The sequence below is a fragment of the Crocodylus porosus genome, unplaced genomic scaffold, assembly GCF_001723895.1.
Source record: "Crocodylus porosus isolate Cpor-Errol unplaced genomic scaffold, CroPor_comp1, whole genome shotgun sequence".
Lineage (NCBI taxonomy): Eukaryota > Metazoa > Chordata > Crocodylia > Crocodylidae > Crocodylus > Crocodylus porosus.
Genome location: NW_017728886.1, coordinates 108,570,236 through 108,582,728, shown reverse-complemented (window position 1 = coordinate 108,582,728; position 12,493 = coordinate 108,570,236). Strand labels below are relative to the sequence as shown.

The 12,493-nt window shown below is 42.2% G+C and overlaps 1 protein-coding gene across 1 annotated transcript in view; it reads right to left on the bottom strand.

The window, feature by feature from the left end:
- The window catches only part of SDHA (succinate dehydrogenase complex flavoprotein subunit A), a 32,305-nt gene that overhangs the window by 9,987 nt on the left and 9,825 nt on the right, over positions 1–12,493 (bottom strand). Inside the window, exons 4-9 of the mRNA XM_019540397.1 lie at positions 10,298–10,441; positions 9,906–10,070; positions 7,536–7,684; positions 4,532–4,656; positions 2,610–2,778; positions 1,611–1,806 (exon numbers count right to left, since the gene is read on the bottom strand). Of these exons, the coding sequence (XP_019395942.1) occupies positions 1,611–1,806; positions 2,610–2,778; positions 4,532–4,656; positions 7,536–7,684; positions 9,906–10,070; positions 10,298–10,441 (948 nt within the window). The remainder of the gene's footprint in view (positions 1–1,610; positions 1,807–2,609; positions 2,779–4,531; positions 4,657–7,535; positions 7,685–9,905; positions 10,071–10,297; positions 10,442–12,493) is intronic.

Below are 12,493 nucleotides of genomic sequence, written 5' to 3'. Positions count from 1 at the left end.
GGGCGGGCCAGGGACAAAGCCACAGTTTGTCTAGGGGGCATGGGATGGAGCAGGGCTCATCCAGGGGGCATAGGGGAGGTGGCGGTTGGTCTACCAGCTCCTGCTGCTGTTCCTGTTACTCAACCAGGAGGGCACGGGGGCGCATGTGCCCCTGAATCTGCACCAGGCAGGGCATGATGGGGCCAGGGCTGTTCCCAGCAAAGCCAGTGGGAGTGAAAGACTATGGCAAATTTTGGGGTGGCTGCAGCTCCCCCCCACCCCCCACCCAGCGGTGCTGTTCCCTGCCCTAGCCCCTGTCCACGCCGCACAGATCCGGGGCCTGTTCCTGGCAAAGCCTGGGTCAGGCAGGGCAGGGAGCAATGCTGCTAGGAGGAGGCTATGGCAGGGGGGGCCTGCAGCCACCCCAAAATTCACCATAGCCCCCTCATAGTCCCTTGCTCCCAGCAGCACCACTGCCCACCCCATGCTCTGCCCAGCCCAAGCTCTGCTGAGAACAGCCCTAGCCCCAGCCCATCCTGCCTCATGCATATCCAGGCGCACACGCCCCCCAGTGCCCTCCCGGACAAGTGACAGCAGCAGCGGTGGGAGCTGGCAGACAAGCCGCCTCCCCTGAGCCCCTGGACAAACTGAGGCTTTGTCCCCTGCTCACCCACCCTGGCTGAGCAGCACTTGCCCCTGCCTGATCTCCAGCCCATCTCCTTCACAGCAGGGCCTTGATTCCCGCACACCCCCTCACCCCCAACTTACCAGCTGGAGGCAGCTCTTCACACTGTGGGCTGTCTTCACTGCCTACATACTGTGCTGCGACTGCACGCAGCACGGGCATTTATCAGGTCAATAATCTGATCTAGATAATTTTCTCTATATCAGTACCAATCTGATATTCGACTCATGTATCAGTGCACCTCTAGAACTTAGTCTTATAATTCAGTCCCACCTTTACACTATGTAGTGTTACCTTTACCTGCATAAGCACTGTCCTATGGAAAGGAGTTTTCTATTTAGTTGTAAAGTTGAGGCAGATTAAAACTGAGAACTGATGCATTCTGTTTACAAAACAAGCCAGAAGTATATTTCGCAAGCTTTCCTTTAATATTGTAACATTAAAGGTTAAGCTTGTTTATAGTTATAAATCATTATGAACACAAGCATGCTATAAAAAGGAAACATTTCCTTTCTATTTGGGGGGAAAAAAGATCACATAATACCAATCTACACAGAGAGAAATGAATCTGGCTTTTACAGCAAACAGATCCAAATTTAATAAACCATCTTGCAATTTTTGCTTATAGGGCTGAGAAGATTAGAGTTAAATATCCTTTACTACTGATATGAGTGACACATTTTAACATTAGATTTGATTTTATTGTCTTAACTGTGGATCTATGTACAACAAAATTATAGATTAATGTCTTGATTTTCTACTGTAGGTATATCAATAAAGTTTTTATGTTGGTGGGCTCTATTTTTAGTATAATATTTGTAGTTTGGTTACTTTGTTCGAACTTAGATTACGGTTGTATGTGTGTTAAGTCATCTTCAGGAGCATGGCATTTAGCCAGAATCCTTACTAAATTGAATTGAATGTAATAGCAATCTACAACAGTTACCTGCCCTTTGTAGTTAGTAGGAATGCCTCCCATATTGTAATGTACAGTAGGAAGAACAGGAATAGGCTCTTTAGTGACATCTACACCAGCAAATATCATAGCTGTTTCTGAAATTCCAGGGAGACGTGTTGCTAGCTGCTGTGGTGGTAAATGGTGCAACTGCAAATATACATGGTCTTTTTCAGGCCCACAACCCCTAATGTAAAAGAAAAAGGTCATGTCAAGATTGGACTAGTTGCCTCTGTGGGATTCCTTCTACATAAAAGGTACCCATTCCAAATCAGTTCTTTACAATACTGGTACTATCTGGAATATCTGATACAACTAAAATATGCTCGATAGCTATGTAGCAATATACTAACTCCAGAACAAACTTGAGTAATTTTTTATACTAATCCTAATAAATACTCAAGAAATTAAACACACAGATTTGACTTGTAACAAAATGGGTCCACGCATGCAATCTTTGCATTTTAAGCCACATTTTCAAATAACTACTTTTAATATTTAAGTCTCCTTGTCCTCCTAAATAGTGTTGATATCACTTGGAATTTTTACATCAGCAGTTACTCTGTTTTCTAGAAATAATTTTGTACAATGGATGACTGGAGAATATCATACACATACACACACACTCACTGTATATAACCTCATCAGAATGTATAAAGTGGTAAGGGCCAGATTTTCAAGAAAGTGCACCAAAACAGCACCTACAGTTTTCAATAAGAAAAGCTGCACATCAGGCCTTACAAACTTCTGGTCGACTATAAAGGAAGCTTTTGAGACCTTCATTTCCTATCACCATGTAGAGGGAATTCCATTCCAGGAAAAGTTTGACTAAAAAATTCTCTTCAGCTAACAGTTAAGTCCTTTGATCATGTCAAGCAATCAAGCTTGCCAAATGGACTACTATTATAATCTATCTGCTTCAACTCAAATGCTAAGAAATACTTGTGACAATTCCACTGGGGGAAAAAAAAAAAAAAAAATTAAACCAACCTTCCTTCCCGAATCTCTATTGTCATAGATCGAGATACTACATCCCTGGAAGCTAGATCCTTAGCAACAGGTGCATATCTCTCCATAAATCTTTCACCTTCACTGTTAATAAGAATGCCACCTTCACCACGACAGCCTTCTGTAATAAGACAACCAGCACCATAGATACCTGCAAAAGAAAAAAATATCCTTGAAATTAAGTAATAGCAAAAGCAACTTTGTAATTAAATCCTTAAGGCTAAAATACCTGTTCATTATAGAACCATAAGATTTTAATGTTAGTTTTTCTTTTATTATTCTAGCCTCAAAGTCAATTTTCACATTTGTAGTTGGTTTCCTGCCAAAGGATTTTTTGTTATAAAAAAATCCAAACAAGATTACAAATGCCAAGATTTGGAAATATGAGGTATAAAAATAGCTTTCAGTTTTGAAGTTAACATTTTTGGAAATAATTTACTTCTAAATGTTTTTTGTTCTCAATGGTTTTAGTACTGCTGTATATTTTTCTTGAAAGGCTGATAAGCTAAATCAGGACCTCTCTACACACAAACAGTGTAGCATTTCAGAAATCTGCAGCATTTCTACAGAGCTTATCAACATCAAGCACGAATTCCCCGATGACAAACTGGATGTGACCAGGTATGTTTGTAGCTCTTTTTTGGCAGCATGCTGTAGTTATGCTTCTAATGTTCCCAGTCAATTTAAAAAGCATTAGCCAATTAACACATTTAAGAAATAGGCATTAAGAGCTATTTAAATGTGTTATAAAGATTCTTTGACAGGAAGCTATAGATTAGAGAGGCTAAACTATAGAAAAGTAAAGAAGACATCTCCAAGATAATGCAATTGTAAAACGTTTACAAGTTAAAAAAATCTAAGATGTCTTGGCACCTACCCTCTAGCTATCTAAAAATGACTATTTACTTATATTATATTCAGGTAACCAGATCTCAGCCACATGCACCATAAATCTTTGCTTCTCACCCCCAAATACTAAGCCATTGCAACATGAAAGCCAGAGTTCTAAATCCATACCATCCTTCACTTCAAATGCCCACCAGCAGCTAGTCTCTTACCTTCCTCAAAATAATTCTAGCCTAAGAACAAGCCAAAGATATTCCCATCTGACCATACTGTAGTCAGTAGAATCTTCTACAACATCTCAATACACCCCTCCTCTCCCCACCTTGTCCTCTAATATTAAAATCAGAGTTACATAGTAGGTGGTCCCACATTTTCTTCCAGTACAGATTGCACTGTAAAACACTATCTACATCCAGGCTTTCAGCTACATCTGGAAATAAGGTCACAGGCGAAGTTGCATGAAGAACCTTCAATATGAGATTCTGACTTAAGTCGAGAACAACTTTTGAATCATCACTGCACAGTTCAACTATAACACCTTGTTTGTTTAGGAATAATCAATTTTGATGCCTTGAAACAAAGATTTCCTGGGTTTAAGAAACAAATGCAATGGAAAGAAGGATTAATTTTTTATGCTTTAGAGCTAGAGGCAAGGGGAGGCAAGGACTGCAGTTTTAAAAGGAAAAACCAATTGCTTTTTTAAATGAAAAACATTCAGTCCAAAATTAGGTGAACATAAGTTTATACTGAAAATGTACAAGCTGAATATAGTGAAACCCTTAATTCAGAGCTCCTTGCTTTAATTGCTGAAGGCAAATGCATCTACTTTTAGTGACTGGCAGCTTATTCATCTGCTTAGTTACTAACAACATTAACTACTGCAGATAAACTTGCAACCTGAAATTGGCTCAAGGCCCAAAAAGCTCAATTCACCCTTCTGGCACTACACATCTTAACATGAAAGACAGAAATGTCTAATATTTCAGAGATGTTTACAAATACTGAAAAAAAAACAATTTAAAAACCCCAAGGACTGCCTCTCTCATCTTCTATTTTACCTGTAGGGTGAAACTGTACAAATTCCAAATCCTGGCAAGGAAGGCCAGCTCGTGTGACCATAGCTGTGCCATCACCTGTGCTGGTATGAGCAGATGTGCAGCTGAAGTAGGTGCGACCATACCCACTAGAAAACATTTAAGAAATTAAAATGTTTGCCAAAAATATTTCCCATAAGAAAGAAACCGACAAACAGTACAGTGTAATCTCTGCACTTTGGGCAAATGTATAGTTTTCCTAAATGCAACCAGCCACAATGCATAGATATCCATTTAAGTTTGTGCAGAAAGGGAAAAATGACTTATTTTAACTTATGATGAACAACATTGCTAGACCGTCCAGAATGCTCAACTAATATCTGGAAACCAACTGAGGCCAGCATGCCAAAAGGAAACAGGACCACACTGCCTCAGAACTGCTAACTAGGGTTACTTTATAAAAGGTCAGTAGAGCCACTAAGAAGTAAAATGTAACTAACAGGGATCACATGCTGCTTTTCCTCACTTTGATTTAATTTAACTCAGGTGATTTTACTTAGGACCCTGAACTATTTTTCTGAAAGTAGAGTTATCCAGGAAGACAAGATCTCTCTGCTATCAGGGTCCTATTTTCAGACCCTTATTCATAAGTATACTGTGGGTGGATCTACACATGCAGTTAATGCAACATAATAAACTCCAGAGCAGTTTCCTTCAGACTGCACTGCTCCCAGGTGCAGCATCTACATGTGCACCTGGGACAGCAGTACTTTGAGCCAGGGTGGAGCAGCAAGGGGGATCAGCCGCAGGCTCTAGGTGGCAAAAGGGGCTGGCTGGGGCATGAGTGTGCCAAAACTGTAGAGCCAAGTGGCTGCCCTCCCCCCATTCAACCTGGAGCCTGTTACCAGACTGAAGCTGCTCCGCCCGTGCTCAAAATGCTGCTATCCTGGTCACGATCCACACGTTACAGCATAGTAAATGACTCTGCTGTAAGATAGTACTGTCCCCCAACAGTACTGGCTTATGGTGGAGTTAATTAATTTACTGTGCCTTAATTCCCTAATTCCAGTGCATGTACAGATGGTGACATTTTACTGTGCAACTAATTAGTCAACTGCAGTAAGGCACATATGCAGATGCACCTGGTGACTGGTACCATTAGTAATTTCTAGAAGAGATTTAAAACTACTAAACAAGAGAAAAAATGTGAAATCAGGGTTGTACATGCAAAATGAAATTCCTGCAGCTTGAAACATGGTGAAAAAAACAAGATATTTAACTAAGAAATATCAAGCTCCTAGTTCATCCTAACTTCAACAGAAGACAACATTGCTCAGTATCTGAAGATTAATCCACTTATTGGGTGTTTAGATTAAGGCCTTCTCTGTTAAAAAGTCAATGGCTAACATTTTCAAAGACAAATTCAATATGCAGCCAATCAACACAAAATATATAAGTTCAGCCTTGTTCTATTTATGGTAGGGCTACCATCCTGAAACCAAAACAAAAACATAAGAATTGCCATTTATTAGGTCAGACCGTAGGTTCATCTTGCCCAGGATCTTGTGTCACAGTGGCAGAAAATGGATACTGAAAAGGACAGAACTGTTCCTCTCTCACTTGCAGCCTCCAGCATTTAAGGTCGAGGAAGTTCTTATTCAGAGCCTATACCCCTAAATCCCATGCTCAATACCTACTGATACATCTTTCCTCCAAGAATTTGCCCAACCTCTTTTTGAATCTGGCTAAACTGTCAGCTTCCATAACATCTACTTTCATTAGATACAATGTGAAAAAAAAAAACCTTATTTTTAATTTTAAAACTTCTTACTTATTAGTTTCATTTTATGACCCTTAGTTCTTGCACTGTGAGAGAGTAAATAATAAACCCCTATTTACTATTTTCTCTTCACCTTTTAGTATTTTGTGAACCCTTACCATGCCCCCCCTCAAGCATCTCTTTTCTAAACTGAATAGGCCTACGCCTCTTTAGTTTCGCCTCATATAGATGCTGCTCAATGCCACTAATCATCCTTGTTGCCCTTCTTTGTATCTTCTTTAGTTCTTCAAAAAAAAATGATCAAAAGCCACAAGCAGCAGATAGAAAAAGAAAAAAAAGACAGGCAGAACACAGGGAACTATGCACTCAAAACAGAATCCCACATAGCTGATGCACCAAAATTATATGAGCTACTGCAATTTGTCTTGTGTTGATCCACTAGGTTAAAAGTAGTGGTGGCTCAACCTTTTGGCCCTAAGTTCCAAGATCAGGGCCCTGCACCACCCCTGCCTAGCCGTGCACCAGCCCTGCATGGTGTATCTAGAACACAAGGCCATGGTCCACAGGGCTCCCTACAGATCTTTTGGGACTCCTGTGAGCCAGATGACAAGGCACCCGGGACTGGATCCAGCCTGCAGGCTGGGGGTTGAGCATCCTAACAAAGGTGTTACTTTACCACCATTAGGACAGTCTTAATATATTGTGATGTGCTGATTAGCAGCTATATTTCATCAGCAACACAAAAATAACCTTTGTTTCCCAAAAGAAACAGTGCATCACAAAGCAAAGGGTCCTACAGGAACATGGTCTCACCACACTTCCAGTCTGTCTCTCCTGTTACATGAAGCCTTGGAGAGTAGATTGTAGCATAAATATATTATCATTGGCTTCATAGTTCCTTATCTTTAGTTCCTTAACTTTAGTTTTTATAGTACCACGTTGTAACTTAAGGCTAGACAATACTTAGCCCTAGCAATTGAAGCCGCAGTATTCTGCATTCATCAATCTAAATCTAAAAGGAACAGTTCAAAATTTGCATTTATGCTATTTTCAATTCAGAGTAACTTGATTTACCTAGATATATTATTATTTCCATTTTATAGATTAGGTATGTAGGCATGTATCCTCCTTAGGGTGCCAGGAGGCCTGGTCACTTTTTTTGTTTTTTTTTTTAAATGAACACCCATTTCTCTCCTGCTACCTTAAAACTATTTTTTTCTAAAGGCAAGAAACATTATATCACATTACCCAGTGGCAATGACAGTGTTCTTGGCTCTGAAACGATGTATGGAACCATCTTCTATGCATAGTGCAATAACACCACAGCATTCTCCATCTTCCATAAGAAGGTCCAAGGCAAAATACTCCACAAAATAGCTGGTATCATATCTTAAGGACTGAAAAAGGAACAGAAAACAGCAACATAAACATTTTTCTTTAAAGCCTAACAGATTTACATCAAAATAAAATCATTTTTATTAGAAATATAGCAAAATACATACATAAAACATAACAAAATCTAATATTAACATAAACCACCACCAGAAATATCATACAAGCAAACTCAAAGGACTCTTAATATTCAGTTCAAAAGAACTCACATATTTGTTATACTACAAAGAAAAGGATAACACAATACCAAATACGCTAAATGTTCAGCAGTAGAGAAACACACATTTGTAACAGTCTCAGACCTTATTGACAAGAATCTCCAAATAAGCCAGTATGCAAATAGCCTGTTACTCTTCCACAAGACTAATTCTAGAACATGTATCATTCTGGATTGGAAAGCCCACACTTACCAAATTTTTAAAAAAGCATACCATCTCAAAAAGAAAAATTACACCCAAGATAACCATCACCTGAAAGATGGAGAGTTATTCTGTTTTTTAGTGTAGTATGTGTATTTACTACTCAGCTGCACTAGTAGAAGCTCATTCATACTAGGACTTCAAAACCTAGAGTATTTATAAAGCCAGTGAATACCATCAGCTAGGTAAATGGCCCAGGAGAGTCTTTCAAGTTTGCAAGGACCAGCCATTTAGTGGCATTGAAATAAGGGTTCCCTAACCCTATCCAACCCACATTTACATTATGTTAGCACTGAACTATCCAACTGGCAGCACTCAAGCCACATGCATCCTGCTAAAGGATAAACTGTATTCCTCTGGCTCTCACCCAGCTGCTGCTCCCCACCTCACCCAATCACTCCCACTGCTATAGCAGCCAGAGGCTGCCTCCTCTTTCTGCCTTTACCTCAGGGCTGGGCAGTGCATAGAGCCAAGGGCGAGTCTGGGGGGGCTTGCATTACAACAGGAGTGCACACTGAGGGAAGATCTCTTCTTGTGCACCCATGAAGCACTGCTATGGGGAAGGGTGGGGAGGACAGCTGCATGCAACTGCACATGAGGGAGTGGTGAGAGCATCCATGCAGTGCACATGATACAGTCCATACAGCCCCCTGTAGTGTGGCCTCTGGGGCACGTGACCCCCCAGGAGCTAAGAATTGGGATGGCCCTGTGTTAGCACATAGAGGCAACATTCAGAAGACATGCAATTAGCCAAGCTCCAAAATAATACATACGAGGTAACATTGCCAAGTGGTTAATTAAATTAGTTCCAAGGGTCATCATTTTCTCTATCTTAATAATATTTAATCTTTGTCCTTTCCTGACCTTGCCTTGGAAGATATTTAGGATCAATTATTAGTGCTTAAGTCAGTCATAATGAAACAAGCTTAGACAGAACAACAGCCCTTCGTGTTGGAGAAATGCACCAATTGCCCTCACTTCTTTTGTGAGGGTAGATGGTTGATGCTAGCCATACTTTCCTGTTGGGGTAACCTTATGCGTCTCTAGTCCAGCTTCTCCCAGCCCATGAAAAGGTCTACATGAAAACCTTTCCTGGGACTGGCCGATGTGAGTGTCCTAGAAGGGAGGACAGCAACAGGAGAAAAAGACTTCCCCCCCTGCCACAAAATGAACAGCTTGCTACCCATGCTCTCCAGAAAAGTATGAAAAACAAAATTCTTGCTCCTCTATCTCCTATTTTTTTTGCAATGCTGATATCTCTAGTAGGCACCTGCTTGATGTAAATCTACATTAAGTAATTACTCGTGTAAACTCCTCTAATGATATTGGTTAAACACTTAACTGATAACACACACCTAATGGGTACCAGCCCTCCCTCCTTTCCTCCTCTTTCCCAAGTCAGCAGCACTGTGGAGGGAAAAGGAGGCAGAGGCAGAGCATCATGGTGCTTACAGGCAGACAGGGTTAACCATACTGCCTGCTTAACCGCCTTCTTGAGGCACTACACCACTTCCCTTCCCAGCCAGACTGTGTCCCGTGCTAAACACTAAGTAATGCATTACCAGTACTTACCGTTTAACCTTTTATATCCCTAGTGCCTACAATGGCACAGAGCTCTGCACTGTCACAGGGAGAGAGGGAAGCTAAGAATTAAGATTAGAAAGTTGCCTGGAATCTTTGCTGATGCTTATTTAAGTAATACCTATAAATGCCAGACTTAAAAGTTCTTATTTTTTTAAAACTTGGACAGCATTTATTTGTTAAAACCCCCAGAACCTTCAGTTTCATTTATTGTATCACTTCTTACCCTGCCATACAGTGTATGCAACAGTGAGTGTCCTGTTCTGTCTGCAACACAACAGCAGCGATGAGCCTGTCCCCCTTTCCCAAACTGAAGGCTCTGCCCACCAAAGGCACGTTGATAGATCTTTCCTTGTTCCGTTCTGCTAAATGGCATTCCATAGTTTTCTAGCTGTTGATACCAAAAAAACCCAAATATATCAAAGACAGAGCTGTGGATAAGATTAAGCAACTTAACCAGCGTAATATTACTTTGTAACATTATTAAAAGTATCATCAGAAAAGAAACAAAGGAAGGAATTTACTTCATTAAAATTTACCTCATTAAAACTTTACTACAGAAGAATATTCGTGTGAAAGGTAATTATAATTCCAACAGATTTCAAAGGCTAGTTTTACCTCTATAACTGCAGCAGGTGCTTGTTCTGTCATGTAGTGAATGGCATCCTGATCACCCAGCCAGTCAGATCCTTTCACAGTGTCATAGAAGTGCCATCTCCAGTTGTCTTCTTCCATGTTTCCCAAAGCAGCATTAATTCCACCCTAAATATGAAAGTATGTTCCCAAACTGATTATCTAGGCACAACTATGGCAGGCTACCCCCATCTCATTTCTCACTACAACATTAAATGAATTTAGAATAGAAAAGTTACATTAACATCAAATTTACATGCTGCATAAAAAAACATCATCATAAGTAGGGGTCTATCAAACTCGAGGAGGCAACCAACCAATTTCACAGGCAGGTTGTGGGGCGGCTGTCATATTCATCAGCTGAACGTAGTGGGCCTTCCACACACCCCCAATTAGCAGAGGGGCCCCAGCAGTCCCACTCCTCCCCACAGATTGCCACATGGCCTGAAACTGCAGCTTGATTAATCCCAGAGAAGCTACTGATCTATGTGTTATTGAGCATGGATTAATGGCTTCCTTGGGCTTAATCACAGTAGTTAAGCCATGGTTTCAGGCCACCCATGGGACCTCTGCAATAAATAAATAAATACATTTACTGGCAAGAAGAAAAGCATGTGGGAAGCCTTGCAGTCTTGGAGCATAGGAGGGAAGGCAGAAGGGGAGGGGAAGGTCTGTCTACAGGGGGTAGGGTTATGCAAATCAAAGAATGAGGGAGGAACAGAGGGAGGGAGGTGGAATGATTCCCAAAGGCGGGGGATGGAAAATGGGCAGGGTTATGCAAATGACTGAATGAGGGGCAAAGAAAGGAGTGGGAGGGTAGAAATGGTGGTGGGGTTATGCAAAGTGACAAGGAATAGAATGGGGAGGGGTGGAGCTTCCTCCACCCTTCACCTGCCTCCATTCCATTTCCTGTTATTTTGTCTAACCCTGCTTCCCCTCCACAGCCCTGATCTGTATAACCCTACCTATATTTCATCTCCCTCTCCTATCCCTTTGGGAATCAATCTGCCTCCCTCCCTCATTCCTTTATTTGCATAACCCCACCCCCTTTAGAAACAGTCCTGCTCCACCCCATTCCCTCTCCCCCTCCACCTTCTTCCCTCCCTCCCACGCTGCAAGACCGCAAGGCTTCTCACATACTTTTCTCAGTAAGTTCATTTGTTTTTGGTTGGGTGGTTTGTTTGTTTGGGGTTTTTTGGAAGGGGGGGGGGTGGGGCTTTTTCTGCAGTGAGCCCACCAAAAGTGTGGGCTCCACCTTTTTTTTGTGGAGCTTGTGCTTTTTCATGGAGCCCACCTAAAATTGCCATTTCCACGAAAATGGCACAATCATGATTTTGGTAGATCACTAGTCATAAGATTTTCCTTATGACTTTCATTATTGCTCACATCTCATTCCTTTGGACTCACTTATTCTGTACATCAGAAGTAAGTTACTTTCATGCACTTAAGCAGCTGTGAAACCACAGAATGCAGTGACATGAATAGATAAAGCCATCATATCACAATTAAACATACACACCTTCCTACCGTGTTCCAATTTGTAGTGTAGTGCTCCGGGCGGGAGCTACGGCAAATTTTCAGGTGGCTGCAGCCCCCCCTATAGGCCCACTTCACCACCCACCCCGCCCCGACCCAATCCAGGGGCACATGTTCCCCTCCCCTCCATGCCCTCCCACTGCTCGTCCAGCCAGGGCAGGGCAAGCAGTCGGCACGGGACAAAACCATGGGTCATCTGGGGGCACAGGGAGAGCAGTGTGGCTTGCGGTGCTGTAGCAACTTCATCCCATGCCCACCCCAGCTGTGCGAGCAGCAGGAGGGCATAGCCAGGGGAAAGGAATTATTTCGGGTGGAAGGCCGCTTACTGAGTTTTGGCAAGCCATCGAGGGCCACTTGACAGGCAGCCAGGGGCAGATTAATATTAATTTTCTAAATTTTTCAGGGGCCCCGAGGGCTGGATAGAACGGCCTGGTGGGCCACATGTGGACCGCAGGCCGCATTTTGCCCACCCCGGCATAGACCCCACTCCCACCACCAGCTCCGTGGAGCCCCTGCCCCACCTGCCCTGCCCTGTGCAGATTTGGGGGCACCCCCCCCCAGATAAGCAGTGGGAGCAGTGGTGGGAACCGCCAGATGAGCTGCTAAACAAGCAGCATGCAGCGGTGGGAGCCACCACCGCCTCTC